The sequence below is a fragment of the Cricetulus griseus genome, chromosome 6, assembly GCF_003668045.3.
Source record: "Cricetulus griseus strain 17A/GY chromosome 6, alternate assembly CriGri-PICRH-1.0, whole genome shotgun sequence".
Taxonomy (NCBI): Eukaryota; Metazoa; Chordata; class Mammalia; order Rodentia; family Cricetidae; genus Cricetulus; species Cricetulus griseus.
This window is the reverse complement of record NC_048599.1, coordinates 146,743,955-146,759,336: the sequence shown is the minus strand read 5'-3', so window position 1 is coordinate 146,759,336 and position 15,382 is coordinate 146,743,955. Positions and strand designations below refer to the sequence as shown.

General features: G+C 41.2%; 1 protein-coding gene across 1 annotated transcript in view; it reads left to right on the top strand.

The window, feature by feature from the left end:
* The window catches only part of LOC100753880 (complement C5), a 95,131-nt gene that overhangs the window by 44,077 nt on the left and 35,672 nt on the right, over positions 1 to 15,382 (top strand). Inside the window, exons 18-23 of the mRNA XM_027423696.2 lie at positions 540 to 630; positions 2,421 to 2,494; positions 3,264 to 3,403; positions 8,315 to 8,542; positions 9,814 to 9,874; positions 10,888 to 10,977. Coding sequence (XP_027279497.1) covers positions 540 to 630; positions 2,421 to 2,494; positions 3,264 to 3,403; positions 8,315 to 8,542; positions 9,814 to 9,874; positions 10,888 to 10,977 — 684 coding nt within the window. The remainder of the gene's footprint in view (positions 1 to 539; positions 631 to 2,420; positions 2,495 to 3,263; positions 3,404 to 8,314; positions 8,543 to 9,813; positions 9,875 to 10,887; positions 10,978 to 15,382) is intronic.

The window sequence follows — 15,382 nt, the reverse complement described above, 5'->3', positions numbered from 1 at the left end:
CCTCTAGGAGGGAGCTGAAGAAAACAGAACTGGCCCATCTGAGGGATCCCAGGCCCATGATGCTTATGCTAATGTCTGAGAACTGTTGTTTCTGATATTGTATCTGGTTTTCTAGGTCTCTGAGACTCAGTAGTAAATCCATAGTCCCCTATTTATGCATCTTATGTGGAAGCAGAAGTCTCATCCATTTTACTAAGGGAAATACAAATTACCAATTAAGTCTGAGATCACAGAAGACTTCCATGTTTTCTGATATAAACCTAATAGCCAAAATCACAAAATTGCAAATAATTTTATAGGCTCACTGATGTTTTGTACAATCTCAGAAAGACAAATCCTCAGATGTTGCTTTGCTGTTTTGTTAGTGTCATTAGTAGAAGTACTCTAGGGCTTTAAAGTTCTGTTTTGAAATCATTAAACACAATGCCTTACTGACCTTTTAGAAAACAGTTAAGACATAGATAAATGATTTTATTTAAAAATTCACCTGTAAGCAGAATTTATACTGGTTTCTATAACTAAATATATATTTCCCTCAGACATAAAGACCCTGTTACCAGTAATGAAAGCAGATATTCGAAGTTACTTTCCGGAGAGCTGGCTATGGGAAGTCCATCATGTCCCCAAAAGGTATCTTTGATACTCCTCTGGAGGAAGATGTGGAAAATTCAAATATTATTGCCCCAAATCTGAACACCTCTATTTTTTCTGTAATTAAGATAATGTCACTATTAGGCTAAATTTTGCTGTTTTCTCATTTTTGTTTAGTGTAGTTTTGTCTGAGAATTGAGTCCAGAGCAGCATCAGTTATTAGTAAAGAGAGGTACTGCTCTTTTAGTTTATCTTTACTATGCTTTTACTGCACACAGCTATGTGCTATATACCATATTGAGCAACCATTTTCAACATAAAAGTACCTGTTATAAAACAAATAGGTGTAACAAAAATGGAGGTATGTTTTGCTAGGCTCTTTAATTAGAGTTTTCATTTTAAAGGGAAGCCTTTCCATACCAGGTAATGGAAACACTGAGCCCCACCTCATCATTCCTAGGCCAGCTACTTCTGGCTTTGCCCTGGTGCCAAGCCACCATACGCTCTGTGTGCTTCTCCTCCTCCTTCCCACTGTAAATCTTCCTCCTCATGGCTGTCCAATGCTCCACACAACATTGCTCTTTGTTCAGCACTTCTATTAACATCCCAGTACTATCCCTGCACCAAAACATGACTGGATCCATTACTAGTCCCAGTTACCCTGTTGCAGGGATCACTTGGTATTTATTTCAGTAACCTGTTTCCTCCTTTAAAATGTCAAAACCTCCAATGCAAAACCTGAGTTCAGATCTCTATGTTCCATCCAGGACCTGCTTGTTGACTGGACTCTTTCTTGGCACAGTGGTTACACTGGCATGCAGCTCATGTCTGATATCCACATGACTGTCTGCCCCTAGACTGTAAACCAGTAGACAGCAGGACCATAGCTTACAAACACTTACTACTTGCTATCATACTAATGAAGAATCACAAACTTAGTCATTGCCTGAAGGGTCAAGATATGCTAATTGGTTACAGTGTCAACGTTCATTACTTTGCCCCATATTTTAGCACATAATAGGGAATGTGTTTTTCTTTGTACTATATGCTCTGACAGGGCAATATTTCAAAGGTGACTTCTCCCTCCAGTCAGTCTTCACGACACATGGTATCTACAAACCTGAGATGGGTGGGGCAGACACCCATCTTAGACACCCATCTAGATTAGTTTTCCCTTAATAGCTGGTGTAATACTGTCAACTGTATGTTTCACTGTAGCTGAATATTGTATGTGTTTCTCTTCCTGTTTCTGTGATAAAATACCTGGCCAATGTGACTTAAGGGAGGATGGATTCATTATGGTCCCCAGTTCTGAGACCCAGTCCATTGCAGTGGGGAAGTCTTGGGGGCTCAAGCCTGAGGCATTGATGGTTAGGAAGCAAGAATAACAAATGTCCTGGTCAGCTAGATTCTCCTCTTGTGCAACCCAGGGCCCAAGCCTAGGGTATAGCACTGCCATTGTTAGTTGGTTTTGTTTGTTTTTGGGGGGTTGGGTTTTTTTTGACACAGGGTTTCTCTGTGTAGCAGCCATAGCTGTCCTGGAGCTAGCTCTATAGACCAGATTGACCTTGAACTCACAGAGATCAGCCTGCCTCTGCCTCCCAAGTGCTGGGATTAAAGGCATGTACTGCCACCACCCCTTCAGCACTGCCTACTTTTAGGGTGGCTCTTTACTCCTCAACTAGCCCAATCAAGAAAATGACTCACAGGTATAGTTAGAAGCTAGCCCAGTGACGACAGGCGCACCCAGAGGCTTGTCTTCTGGTGAGTCTAGACCTTGTCAAGCTGGTGATATTAACCATCAGGAATATCAATGTTTGAACTTCCAGAAACCAGATGCGGGTTGTGCTGCCTGACTCACTGACTACCTGGGAGATCCAAGGCATCGGCATTTCAGACAGTGGTAAGAAACCCAGAGTCACATGCTCATCTCAGGAGGGATCAATTAGCCCAGGCATAATTCTTTGTTATTGTAAATTTTGTTTGCCCAGGATATAAGAGGCAAATTTTTAATTTTCTTTCTTTTCAAAAGACTTGAATGTATCTATACCTTTGAAGCCACTGAATTTCTTCTGCTCTTTCATGAGCTGCCAGTTACAGTGCTGGGATCAAATCCCTCACTTTCCACAGTGAGTGGGAGCATGAGGAGAGTTAGGAGTAAACCTATGTCCTCTCCCTTGGCTTATGTCCCCTGGAAGTAACTTAATGCAGATGCTTTATACACAACTACTGGAATACTGTCATTTGTTTAATGTTTTACAAAATCTTAGTCTCCATAATCAAAATTTTATAGTCATTCAGTGGATCCAACAATAAATATCCAAAAAGATCTAGAACTCTAGTTAATAAGCATTCTCATATCTTAAATAGAATTAAATATTTGACAAACAAATGAAATACTATTTTTGTTTGTTTTTTCAAGACAGGGTTTCCCTGTGTAGCTTTGGAGGCTGTCCTGGAACTAGCTCTTGTAGATCAGGCTGGTCTCAAACTCACAGAGATCCGCCTGCCTCTGCCTCTGCCTCCTGAGTGCTGGGCTTAAAGGAGTACGCCACTAACGCCTGGCTGAAATATTATTTTTAAAGAAAGAGAATGTGACACATTTTAGTACCAATAAAGTATAATAAGAATTCCCTAATATGACCTTACCTTGCTTTTCATTTGGGTTGAAGGTATATGTGTTGCTGATACACTCAAGGCAAAAGTGTTCAAAGATGTCTTTCTGGAGATGAACATACCGTATTCTGTTGTACGAGGGGAACAGATCCAATTGAAAGGAACTGTTTACAATTATAGGACTTCAGGGACAATGGTGAGTAGTGTTTTATGATGTGTTAGAATAAAAGAGAGAAAGGATATAGTCTTTAGTTGTCTGAGAATGTCATTAAAATACCACACACACACACACACAGAGAGAGAGAGAGAGAGAGAGAGAGAGAGAGAGAGAGAGAGAGAGAGAAAGAGAGAGAAACAGAGAGGACTCCAATAAGCACATGTGTGTTGAGTGTTGTCCTGGAAGTACATTTTGGTCTGTTAAGGGGTACAGAAAGGAAGAAGGGATAAAATCTGGCCATGTGATGTCAATCTGACACATAGAAGGTAACTAAGGTACTGTGACTTTCAAAGAAGGACGTTCACGTGTGGTTCATCTGAGTTCCTTGCGACCCTAGATGCTAACAATCTATCCTGTGCTGCATTTTCACTATCCCTGCTCATCTCCTCTTTGTGTTCAACACCTCACCTCCAGCCATCGTCTCCTTGCCATTTTCTAACTAATTATTGCCAATAACTTCCATAGCAAGTCTGAAGCCCATAGAAATCCCCAATCCATTGATTGACTCAAAACCTTTTTTATTATTCTCCAGACTGCCGATGTCTTTACTCTCCTCTTTGTGCAAGATGCTCATGAGTCATCATATAACCATACTGTCTAAAACTACATCAACTCTCATGAACCTCCCTCACTCAGGATCTGAACAGTGAGAAGCTCCAAGCACAGGGAACCTTCCCATTTGTCCTTTCTTTGCAGAGCATCTATCTCTACAACCAGCTATACAATAGGCTGGCAGGTTTCATCACAATAACAAGACATTAGATGGGAACCCAACTCTATTCACAGATCTACCTATGTATTTTAATTTATAGTTTTCTTCTTAGGTCTGAGTATTTCAGTGGTCCCTCACCCAAATATTGTACATATTCACTAAGACTTTTAAAGACTATGCACTCCTCTGGCACACTTTCAAATTGGCTATAGATAATTACAAAGTGGAGTCAGAAATAGGTTGATAACTGGTAGTTTATGGGAGAAAAGTACTCACGCAAGGGAGCCAGTGACCAGGTTTGCACCTGAGCAGGACAGACCCAGAAATGCTTCCCAGTCAGCTCAGCCAAGCGAAAGAGCCACATGGGTGCCTCCCTCCTTCTTAAACTCTTGTTACATAACTTTGACCATGCCCAAGTGGGCTTGGTCAGTGGTACCTGTAATCAGGGATTCTCCCTCAAATTGGCATATAAAATTTTCATCATAAATTTTTAAAAGATGCCAATCTATAACTTTTAAAATAGCTTTAAATATTGAAAATTATATCACCAGTTGAAATAAGACTGTTACATAATTTAAATGTATATAGTGAAATCTAAATAGCAAAGTAATCTATTTTTAAATATTCAATAAGCTCTTCTTTCATTTCTTTTTCAGCTATTTTATTCTACTCACTTATACGTATATTTATCTTTAATTTTTTCTATTGATCATCTTGTCATATTTTGATGAAAATATATTTATAAACAACAAAAGTTATTTAAATCTCATTTTAAGACTCTAAGAAAATAATTTAGTATTCAGCTATCATTACAAATATTACTAGTATATAATTTATTTTAAAAAGCATGTTACAAATTTTTACAAACAAAATAGTATGTTAAAAAATGTTAAAATTGGGCTGGAGAGATGGCTCAGGGGTTTAGAGCACTGGCTGCCCTTCCAGAGGTCCTGAGTTCAATTCCCAGTAACCACATGATGGCTCACAACCATCCGTAATAAGATCTGGTGCCCTCTTCTGACCTGCAGGGACACATGCAGACAAGAACACTGTATACATAATAAATAAATAAATCTTTAAAAAAAAGTTAAAGTTACTAAAAAGGGGTGGGATGGGGTGGAGAAATGGCTCAGCCACTAAGAGAGTGGACTACTCCTCCAGAAGACCTGGTTCCAGTTCCCAGAATCCAAGTAGGGGGCTCACATCCCTGGACTCCACACACCTGTGACTCCAGCTCTCTGGACTCTGCAGGCATCTGCATCCAACTGTGTACACACACAGATACACATAATCAAAAGTAAAATAAATCTTCAAAAATAGAATTTTATTAAGAAAAGCAAATGCGACAGGGGTGGGGTGGTAGCACACGCCTTTAATCCCAGCACTTGGGAGGCAGAGACAGGCGGATTCTCTGTGAGTTTGAGGCCAGCCTGGTCTACAGAGCAAGTTCCAGGACAGCCTCCAAAGCAATCCAGAGAAACCCTATCTCGAAAATCAAAAAAAAAAAAAAAGGAAAGAAAATGCTTTCTGTTAGTCTAATAACTATGGGCACCTATTCCTAGAAATAAATTTCACTCTAAATAAATTGTAATCATTTTTATAAATCAATAATCTGAGAAAGTAAAAATATTGTCAATTTTATTACTCTCATATTGACATATTTTATTGACTCATTTTTATTTTTAACACTAGAATTTGTATTCAGATTATTTGTTTTATGTGATTGCCCTGTATCCTAGCTTTCTAGTCCTAGTTTGCAGTGTCACAGCACGGTCAACCAAAGTTATTGTGATATATGGTGATGCAATTGAAATGTTTCAATTATATCAAAACAAGTGCATCATGGTAGATCAGGGCTAACACCTATTAATTTCCTTTCATTATGAGTGTAAATTACGTTGTCCTGTGCCCTCATGGCTGGTAATTTTGGATCAACTCTGAGCCGTGTTAACTGACATCATATGGAGAGTCTGAGTCCTGCTGTGTCCCTCTGCAAAGTGTCTCAGTTTGTTTATGTCTTTTAGCAGTTGGATGGCTATCGTCCCAGACTTCTGAGTCCCTGTCCTTTTATCCTTAGCTGGGGTACTTAGAATCTGTGCTCTGTGTGGGCCAAGGGTCAGCAGGGTCTGAGTAAGAACATACACAGCACTTGGAGTGTCTTCGCTGTTCAGTTGCCATGACTTCTTCACACTCTTTCCTCTGGTTCCCCGAGCCAGCAAGGCAGAAGGTTTCTACTAATGGAGCCCATCCTCGATTCAGAAAGAAAGAAAGAAAGAAAGAAAGAAAGAAAGAAAGAAAGAAAGAAAGAAAGAAAGAAAGAAAGAAAGAAAGGATTCCATCCCAAAGCCATTCCCATCTTCCAAGTGTCGCTTTCTCTTCAGGCTGTTTGCTTAGATGTGTTTTCTGGAGTCCATGGTTGGTCTTAGCCTCATGGCAATCACTGAAATCAGAACTCTGCTGCATGTAGCTTTTTACCCATATTGCCCTATCAGGTTCAAAAGTTCTTTCCTAATTTCAACTTACCACAAGGACTTACTGTGGTTACTATTGTTTGCATTAGGGCTTTTTGTTTGGTTTAGTTTGGTTGTTTTGTTGTTGTTTGAGACAGAGTATGTAGTTCAGGCTAGACTGGAACTGTCTGCATAGCCCAGCCTGTCAGGTTAGTCTAGAACTGTCTGCATAGAACAGCCTGTCAGGCTAGTCTAGAACTGTCTGTATAGCCTAGACTGTCAGGCTAGCCTGGAACTGTCTGCATAGCCCAGCCTGTCAGGCTAGTCTATAACTGTCTGCATAGAACAGACTGTCAGGCTAGTCTAGAACTGTCTGCATAGAACAGACTGTCAGGCTACTCTAGAACTGTCTGCATAGAACAGCCTGTCAGCCTTTCTTTCTTTCTTTCTTTCTTTCTTTCTTTCTTTCTTTCTTTCTTTCTTTCTTTCTGAATCGAGGATGGGCTCCATTAGTAGCTAGTCTGGAACTGTCAGTATAGCTTAGACTTTCAGGCTAGCCTGGAACTGTCAGCATAGCCCAGCCTGGCCTCAAAGTTATGGTCTTTCTGGGCCAACCTCTCTAGCACTGGCATCAGAACCTCCTGGCACTGTGCCCAGCTATTGTGGGTTTTTACAATGAACTTGTGTTGAATGTTCTCTGCCCCACATCTGCTATGTGGGGGAATCTGAAGGGGACTCCCACCCAGCTGGGGCTCCCTTCCAGACCACACACAAACACCTGTTTTCACAGAGATATCCTCGATTATGAGGGGAAAAGGGTGACTCGGGCACATGCTCTAGTTGGCTAGCACCCTTCAGAATCCTTGACCCATTAACTCCTCTAGCTCCTGCCCCATCTACCATGATTGGCACTGTCCCAAAAATGTGGCCAAGGAGCAGAAGGAACTCTACATTTGGGGAGAAACCCCACAAAATTAGCTATTGAATGTCTGTGTTCTCTTGTGCTTATCTGCTTGGTTCTGGATTTTATGGATTTTATTCTCTGGGCATAGTTCTTGATTCTATTGGTTCACCAAAGTTCCCAGAAAATGAGAGGGCTCATGCAATCTGTTTCCATGGCACAGTTCATAAGAGGAAAGCCCAAGTTTAAATCTATCTTTCTAGAGCACAAGTGAGAAGTTTATACGATCAGGATTGGACATTGGGTATACATTAGGTGAGCCTTTGAGTGAGCTGAGGTACAGTTTCCAATCGTTTGTCACACTATCATTTATCATGAGTCAAAGGCTAAGATAAAGGGACAGGTAAAATTCTGAACAGCTAACCCCAAGGCTCCTGCCACCCAAAACACAGAGTGTGGAGAAGACAAAAGAGTCACACAGAAGTTGCAAGAACAAAGAATGACAGCAGCTGTGTCGTAATGGAGTGGGGAGCACCCGAAGGAAGGTCTGACGATTCTGCACTAAGTTTTCATTCACCCTGTGACATTTGCTATGCCTCCAGCAGCTTGTGTGTCCCTGCAGGAAATCTGAAATGAGCCTTCTGCTGTGCCTGGAACCAGAGGGGTGTCCAAAGAACTCAGGATATAGATAGATAGATAGATAGATAGATAGATAGATAGATAGATAGATAGATAGATATAGAATTAGATATAGATATATCTTTTTCATCAAATGTGGCTTAAATGATGAGGTGTTCTGATACAGTTCTTCACCCGATGTGTTTCAGTTCTGTGTTAAAATGTCTACTGTGGAGGGAATCTGCACGTCAGGGGGCTCAGCCATCAGCCATCAGGCTTCCAAGTACTCCAAATGTGTGCGCCAGAGGCTCGAAGGCTCCTCCAGTCACTTGGTGACCTTCAGCCTGCTTCCTCTGGAAATTGGACTCCACTCCATCAACTTCTCACTAGAGACTTCATTTGGAAGAGAAATCTTAGTGAAAACATTACGGGTAGTGGTAAGAAAATATGGCTCTTTTAAAATCTCTTTGTTTCTGGGGAAAGTGCTATCAACAGTTTGTGTCAATAATTATGTTTGGGGCCCAAAGCAAAGGAGAGAAATGATGACATGAACAGAACAGCTGAGGAGTCTAAGGGAGGCTCTCCTACATTTTTGGTGCTATTCTTGTAATTTTTACACTAATCTGAAATTATGTGTAAAATTATTGAATAGAAGAATAACACCTGATTATTGTAGAAAATAAGCATACCAAAAATCCACCAAGAAAAAGAAAAGTCACCAATAAATCCCCAAGCCCAGAGATTCCTGAGTTTTGCTATTTGATACACATCTTCTGGGTCACACCTGCTACCCCACTAATTCAGAAAGTGTATCTTGAAATCCATGTGCAAGATGTCAGGCTAGATAACAAATGTAAAGCAGTAATAAACTGCACACATACATTTAAAGACCCCTCAGTATGAAGATTTCCCACTTTATAAATGAATGCACAGGCCAAAAGCATTGTTGGCCCTGCCACCTGTTGAGGGTTTTTCTACCTTTGTGATCTTACAATTATGATTTGCTCACTTAGAATGGAACACTGTTCTTGTCACACTAGCTAATGACCTCTCAGACCTTCTGGAGCCTTCATTCTTTGGGTTCTGTTTTGATCTGTGCCATTAACTTCAGTAAACGTGTATTCAGCTGGCAGAGTGACTTGTCTGTAATCCCAACTGCCCAGAAGGCTATGGCAAGTTTGAGGCCACCATGGGCAACTTAATGAGTCCTGTTGAAAAGAAAAGTTGTGCTGATTTCTTTTGTGCTGTGTCCATGCCTGAGTACCTCTGTTTCATGATTGGAGCTGGAGCAGTTCTTGCTTTTTTAATCCTGGATCCAAGCTTCCTAGCAGAATTACCGGGATAAGTCGCTGATCTCTACATTGGCTTCATCATCTGTCACTGGGAGCCATGGCAGCACCTTCCTCACAGAGGTCCATGGAGACTGATGAGTTAATATATACAAAGCGTTTAGACAAATTGCCCAACCTATAAGAGCATCCATTTAAGTGTTCACTCTGATCAATATTCAAATAGCCAGAATCTTTCCATTGCCTATATGCATTTAAGTATTTATATCAAGTTTGCCTTTTCAGAAGAGAAGGTCTTTAGTGTTTCTTTTTTTATTATTTTTATTTGCAAAATGGTCTGGAGAAATTTGATCCAAGGAATCTTATAAATGCAATCATGATTTTAATGGAATTTTTTCTGTTTTCTGTTTTCACTATAGCCAGAAGGAGTCAAAAGAGAAAGCTATGCTGGCTTTACATTGGACCCTAATGGAATTTATGGTAGGAAAAAAATATTTTTATTTTTTTATATGTTGTATTTCAGAAGTAGAAATTAAAGTGTAATTTTGATGTAACTTAAAACACCACTTTTAGAGCCAGGTGGTGGTGGCACACCACACACAGCTCTTGGGAGGCAGAGGCAGGCAGATCTCTGTGAGTTTGAGGCCAGCCTGGTCTACAAAGCTACACAGAGAAACCCTGTCTCAAAAAACCAAAAACTAAAACAAAACAAAACAAAAAACAAAACAAAACAAACAAACAAAAAAACACTTTTCAGAGTGTCCAGTATGCAGAATCAGCAATGTCCACTTGTGTAGCACTGCCCTGGCTAGCTGTGATCTGTGTGATTGGAGCCAAGCAGACCTCTTAACTATACTCACTAAGCATTACAACACAAACACATTGCAACAGTGCATTGGGCTTTTTCTTTGGGGGCCACCAACTAGCTCCCAAATCATGACACAGAGACTTACTTACATAATTCATTAATTATGAATGCTGGACCCTAGCTTAGGCTCGTTTCTTGCTAGCTCTTATAATTTATCCTGTTTCTCTTCACCTATGTTTTGCCTCAGGAGTTTTTACCTTTCTTTGCTTCTGTTTCTTATTTTTACTGCTTCTTGTGTCTGGCTGGCTTCTGGTCCCGGGTGGGTCCCACTCTTTCTCCCTGGTTTTCTCCTCCTCTTCTTATTCTCTCTCCTCCTATTTATTCTATCTGCCCACCAGCCCCACCTATCCCTCTCTTGCCTGGCTACTGGCCATTCAGCTTTTTATTAGACCAATCAGGTGCCTTAGGCAGGCAAGGTGAAACAAAAGCAGCATATCTTTATATAATTACAAGCCTAGGATTTGATTTAAACCTTTTATCATTTTTTCTCTTTTTAAAATTTGATGTTGTTATTATAAATGTGTTTTGTTTTGAAAATTTCTTTGTTAGATATATAACCTAAAAATAGTTCTTTCCCTTAAGAACTCTGGGCAAATCTGATTTTTATTATCAATTATTATTACAGGTATTGTTAGCAGACGAAAGGAATTTCCATACAGGATACCATTAGATTTGGTCCCCAAAACCAGCGTCAAAAGGATTTTGAGTGTAAAAGGTAAATTAATAAATCCAACTTATGGCCAGGGATGGATCTCAGTTGGTGGAGTGGCTGCCTAGCATGCCTGAGGACCCAGGGATGGTGGTCCTCACCTGTAATACCCAAACTGGGGAGGTGGAGGCAAGGAGGTCAGAGACTGAAGGTCATCTGTAACTGCACAGTAAGATGGAGGCCGGTGCGAGCAACCTGGTCTCAGAAACTAATCTCCCTCCTCCCCCTCTTCCTCCTTCTTTTTCTTCCTTCCTTCCTTCCTTCCTTCCTTCCTTCCTTTCTTTCTTTCTTTCTTTCTTCCTTTTGGTTTTTCAGACAGGGTTTCCCTGTATAGCCCTGGTTGACCTGGAAGTCACTCTGTAGACCAGGCTGGCCTTGAACTCACAGAGATCTGCCTGCCTCTGCCTCCCAAGTGCTGGGATTGAAGGTGTGTGCCACCAACACCTGACCATAAATCTCATTTTTCTTATTATTTTTCACTCTGGGCTTCAAACCAAAGTCAAATACATTTGTGATTATTCTTCATTTTTCTTTGTTTACAAACATATATTGACTTTTGATAGAACCTTGTCTTCCACCTTCCTCATCTTCAAACACTTGATTGCTTTCCAACTGTCTTCACCTTAGCTAACTGGAAATTCTTCTCCTCTGATGAGGGGATTCCTGTGGTTAGCCCAGTGACTTCTCTAGGATGGGCACAGCTGCTTCAATACTTAACTTCCCACAGTCTCCCCAGCCAGTCCTGCCCCATTGAAGACTGTATAGCCTACAAAAGGCCCCAGGGTGCCAGCTCTCCTTCCAAGTGTCAATGCTGAGCTGGTAGGAGTGGCTTAGGGGGCACCAACTCTCCTTCTAAGTACCAGTCCTGGGCTGGTGGGGGTGGCTTAGCCCATTTGTGAAGCTTTAATGAAACGCCAGAGTCTGGGTAATTTGTAAAGGACAGGTTCTTAGTCCTCACATCTGGAGTTTGTCCAAGATCAAGGCAATGGAGTACCTGGCAAGGGCTGCTGCTTGCTTTTCTAGCCACTGCCTTGTCCCAGAGCACCCACATGGCTAAGGGGAGATGTGCAAGATGTCAAAAGGAGTGAATGGCTCCCCAACTCCTTCAGAAAAGTCCCACTTTCCAACACCGTCACCTCCATGCCTTGGGCTTCAGCAGATGAGGGGGCAGCTGCATTCAAGCCTGACAGGGATTCCCTCCCCTCCAGGGTGTTTGCTCATACAGGGGCTTCTTTGATAGGTTTCCCCTTGGCTTCAGCCTCCACAGTGCAGTCACCTATCACCGACACAACAGAACATCCTGGCTACATTTCATCACAGATCAAACATTGGGATCACAGACTATCAGTACTAGAAGGAGCCTTTTTGATCATGTGCAATCCTGATACTAGATGTACAAGAAATTGGTTGCCCAAGGTTGCACAGCAAACATTGCTGTAGATCCAGAGGTCAACACTCTCTCCAGGCTCTTTTGCTTCACTTGACGGTTGGTCAGTGTGGTCAGATGTCTGCCCCTAATTCTGCAGTCATATGTCCACCATATTACTTTTTTATGGCTGGAGGAGAAAACAAAGTATGTCTCTGCCCTAGAGAAATGTGAACAGCTAAATTATCTTTTTTTATTATTTTTATACTTGTAATTAGACCAATTTTAAATTAGAAACATGCTTCTTTTAAATATCAATCCTAGTTCCCTCTGCTTCCTCTCCTCCCCTGCTCACCCCACCCCCATCCCAAACCCTTTCTGCTCCCCTGAAAGGGTGAGGCCTTCCATGGGTGATCTACTAAGTCTGCCATATCATTTGAAGCAGAGCCTAGACCCTCCCCTGTGTGTCTTGGCTGGGAGAGCATCCTTCTATGTGGAATGGGCTCCCAAAGTCCATTCGTGTACTAGGGATAAATACTGATCCACTACCAGAGGCCCCATAGATTGCCCAGACCTCCAAACTGACATCCTCATTCAAGGGATCTGGAACAATCCCAGCCATCAGTCTGGGTCCATGAGATCCCCCTTGTTCAGGTCAGCTTCTGTGAGATTCACCAGCCTGGTCTTGGCCCCTTTGCTCATCACTCCTCCCTCTCTGCAACTGGGTTCCAGAGTTCAGCTCAGTGTTTAACTGTGGGTGTCTGCTTCTACTTCCATCAGCTACTGGATGAAGGCTCTAGGATGGCATATAAGGTAGTCATCAATCTCATTATTGGAGAAAGGCATTTAAGGTAGCCTATCGACTATTGCTTAGATTGTTAGTTGAGGTCAACCTTTTAGATCTCTGGACATTTCCCTAGTGCCAGATTTCTCTTTAAACCTATAATGGCTCCCTCTATTATGGTATCTCTTGTCTTGTCCTCTTCTATTCTTCCCCTGACTCTATCTTCTTGCTCCCTCATGTCCTCCTCTCCCCTCCTCTTCTTCCCTTCTCTTTCTCCTAACTCCCTCTCCCCTCCCCCCAAGCCCCCAATTAGCTCAGGAGATCTTGTCCCTTTCCCCTTCTCCACGGTACCATGTATGTCTCTTTTAGTATCCACCTTGTTTACTAGCTTCTCTGTCAGTGTGGATTGTAGGCTGGTAATCGTTGCTTTATGTCTAAAATCCATATGTGAGTGAGTACATACCATGTTTGTCTTTTTGTGACTGGGTTACCTCACTCAGGATGGTTTCTTCTAGTTCCATCCATTTTCCTGTGAATTTCAAGATTCCATTGGTTTTTCCCCCGCTGAGTAGTACTCCATTGTATAAATGTACCACATTTTCTCCATCCATTCTTCAGTTGAGGGGCATCTAGGTTTCTTCCAGGTTCTGGTTATTACAAATAATGCTGCTATGAACATAGTTGAGCAGATGATCTTGTTGTTTGAATGTGCATTTTGGGGGTATATACCCAAGAGTGGTATTGCTGATCTTGTGGTAAACTGATTCCCATTTTTCTGAGGAACCACCATACTGATTTCCATAATGGCTGTATGAATTTGTACTCCCACCAGCAATGGAGGAGTGTTCCCCTTTCTCCACATCCTCTCCAGCATAAACTGTCATTGGTGTTATTGATTTAAGCCATTCTGACAGAAGTAAGATGGTATCTCAGAGTTGTTTTGATTTGCATTTCTCTGATGGCTAAGGATGTTTGAGCACTTTCTTAAGTGTCTTTCAGCCATTTTAGGTTCTTCTATTGAGAATTCTCTATTTAGTTCTGTACCCTACTTTTTAATTGGATTATTTGGTATTTTTGTGACTAGCTTCTTGAGTTCTTTGTATATTTTGGAGATCAGCCCTCCGTCAGATGTGGGGTTGGTGAATATCTTTTCCCATTCTGTGGGCTTCTGTTTTGTCTTGTTGACTGTGTCCTTTGCCTTACAAAAGCTTCTCAGTTTCAGGAGGTCCCATTTATTAGTTGTCGATCTCAGTGTCTGTGCTACTGGTGTTTTATGTTCAGGAAGCAGTATCCTGTACCAATTTGTTCCAGGGTACTACCTACTTTCTCTTCTAAGAGGTTCAGTGTGGCTGGATTTATGTTGAGGTCTTTGATCCACTTGGACTTAAGTTTTGTGCACTGGCGATAGACATGGATCTACGTGCAGTCTTCTACATTCCAGCATCCAGTTATGCCAGCACCATTTGTTGAAGATGCTTTCTTTTTACCATTGTATAATTTTAGCTTCTTTGTCAAAAATTCATAGGTGTGTGGGTTAATATCAGGGTTTCCAATTCAATTCCATTGGTCTACCTATCTATTTTTGTGCCGATACCAAGCTGTTTTCAGAACTATAGCTCTATAATAGAGCTTGAAGTCAGGAATGGTGATGCCCCAGACATTCCTTTATTGTACAGGAATGTTTTGGATATCCTGGGTCTTTTGTTTTTCCATATAAAGTTGAGAATTATTCTTTCAATGTCTGTGAAGAATTGTACTGGGATTTTAATGGGGATTGCATTGAATCTGTAGATTGCTTTTGGCAAGATTGCCATTTTTACTATGTTGATTCTACCTATCCAAGAGCATGGGAGATCTTTCCATTTTCTGGTATCTTCTTTAATTTCTGTCTTTAGAGATTCAAAGTTCTGGTGTACAGGTCTTTCACTTGTTTTGGTTAGTATTACCCCAAGGTATTTTATGTTGTTTGTGGCAATTGTAAAGGGTGATGTTTCTCTGATTTGTTTCTCAGCCCATTTATCGTCTGTATATAGTAGTGCTACTGATTTTTTTTTTTTAGTTAATTTTGTATCCTGCCACTTTGCTAAAGGTGTTTATCAGCTGTAGGAGTTCCCTGGTAGAGTTTTTTCAGGTCACTTATGTAGACTATCATATCATCTGCAAATAGTGAGAGTTTGACTTCTCCCTTTCTAATTTGTATCCCCTTGATCTCCTTTTCTTGTCTTATTGCTCTAACTAGAACTTCAAGGACAATATTGAAG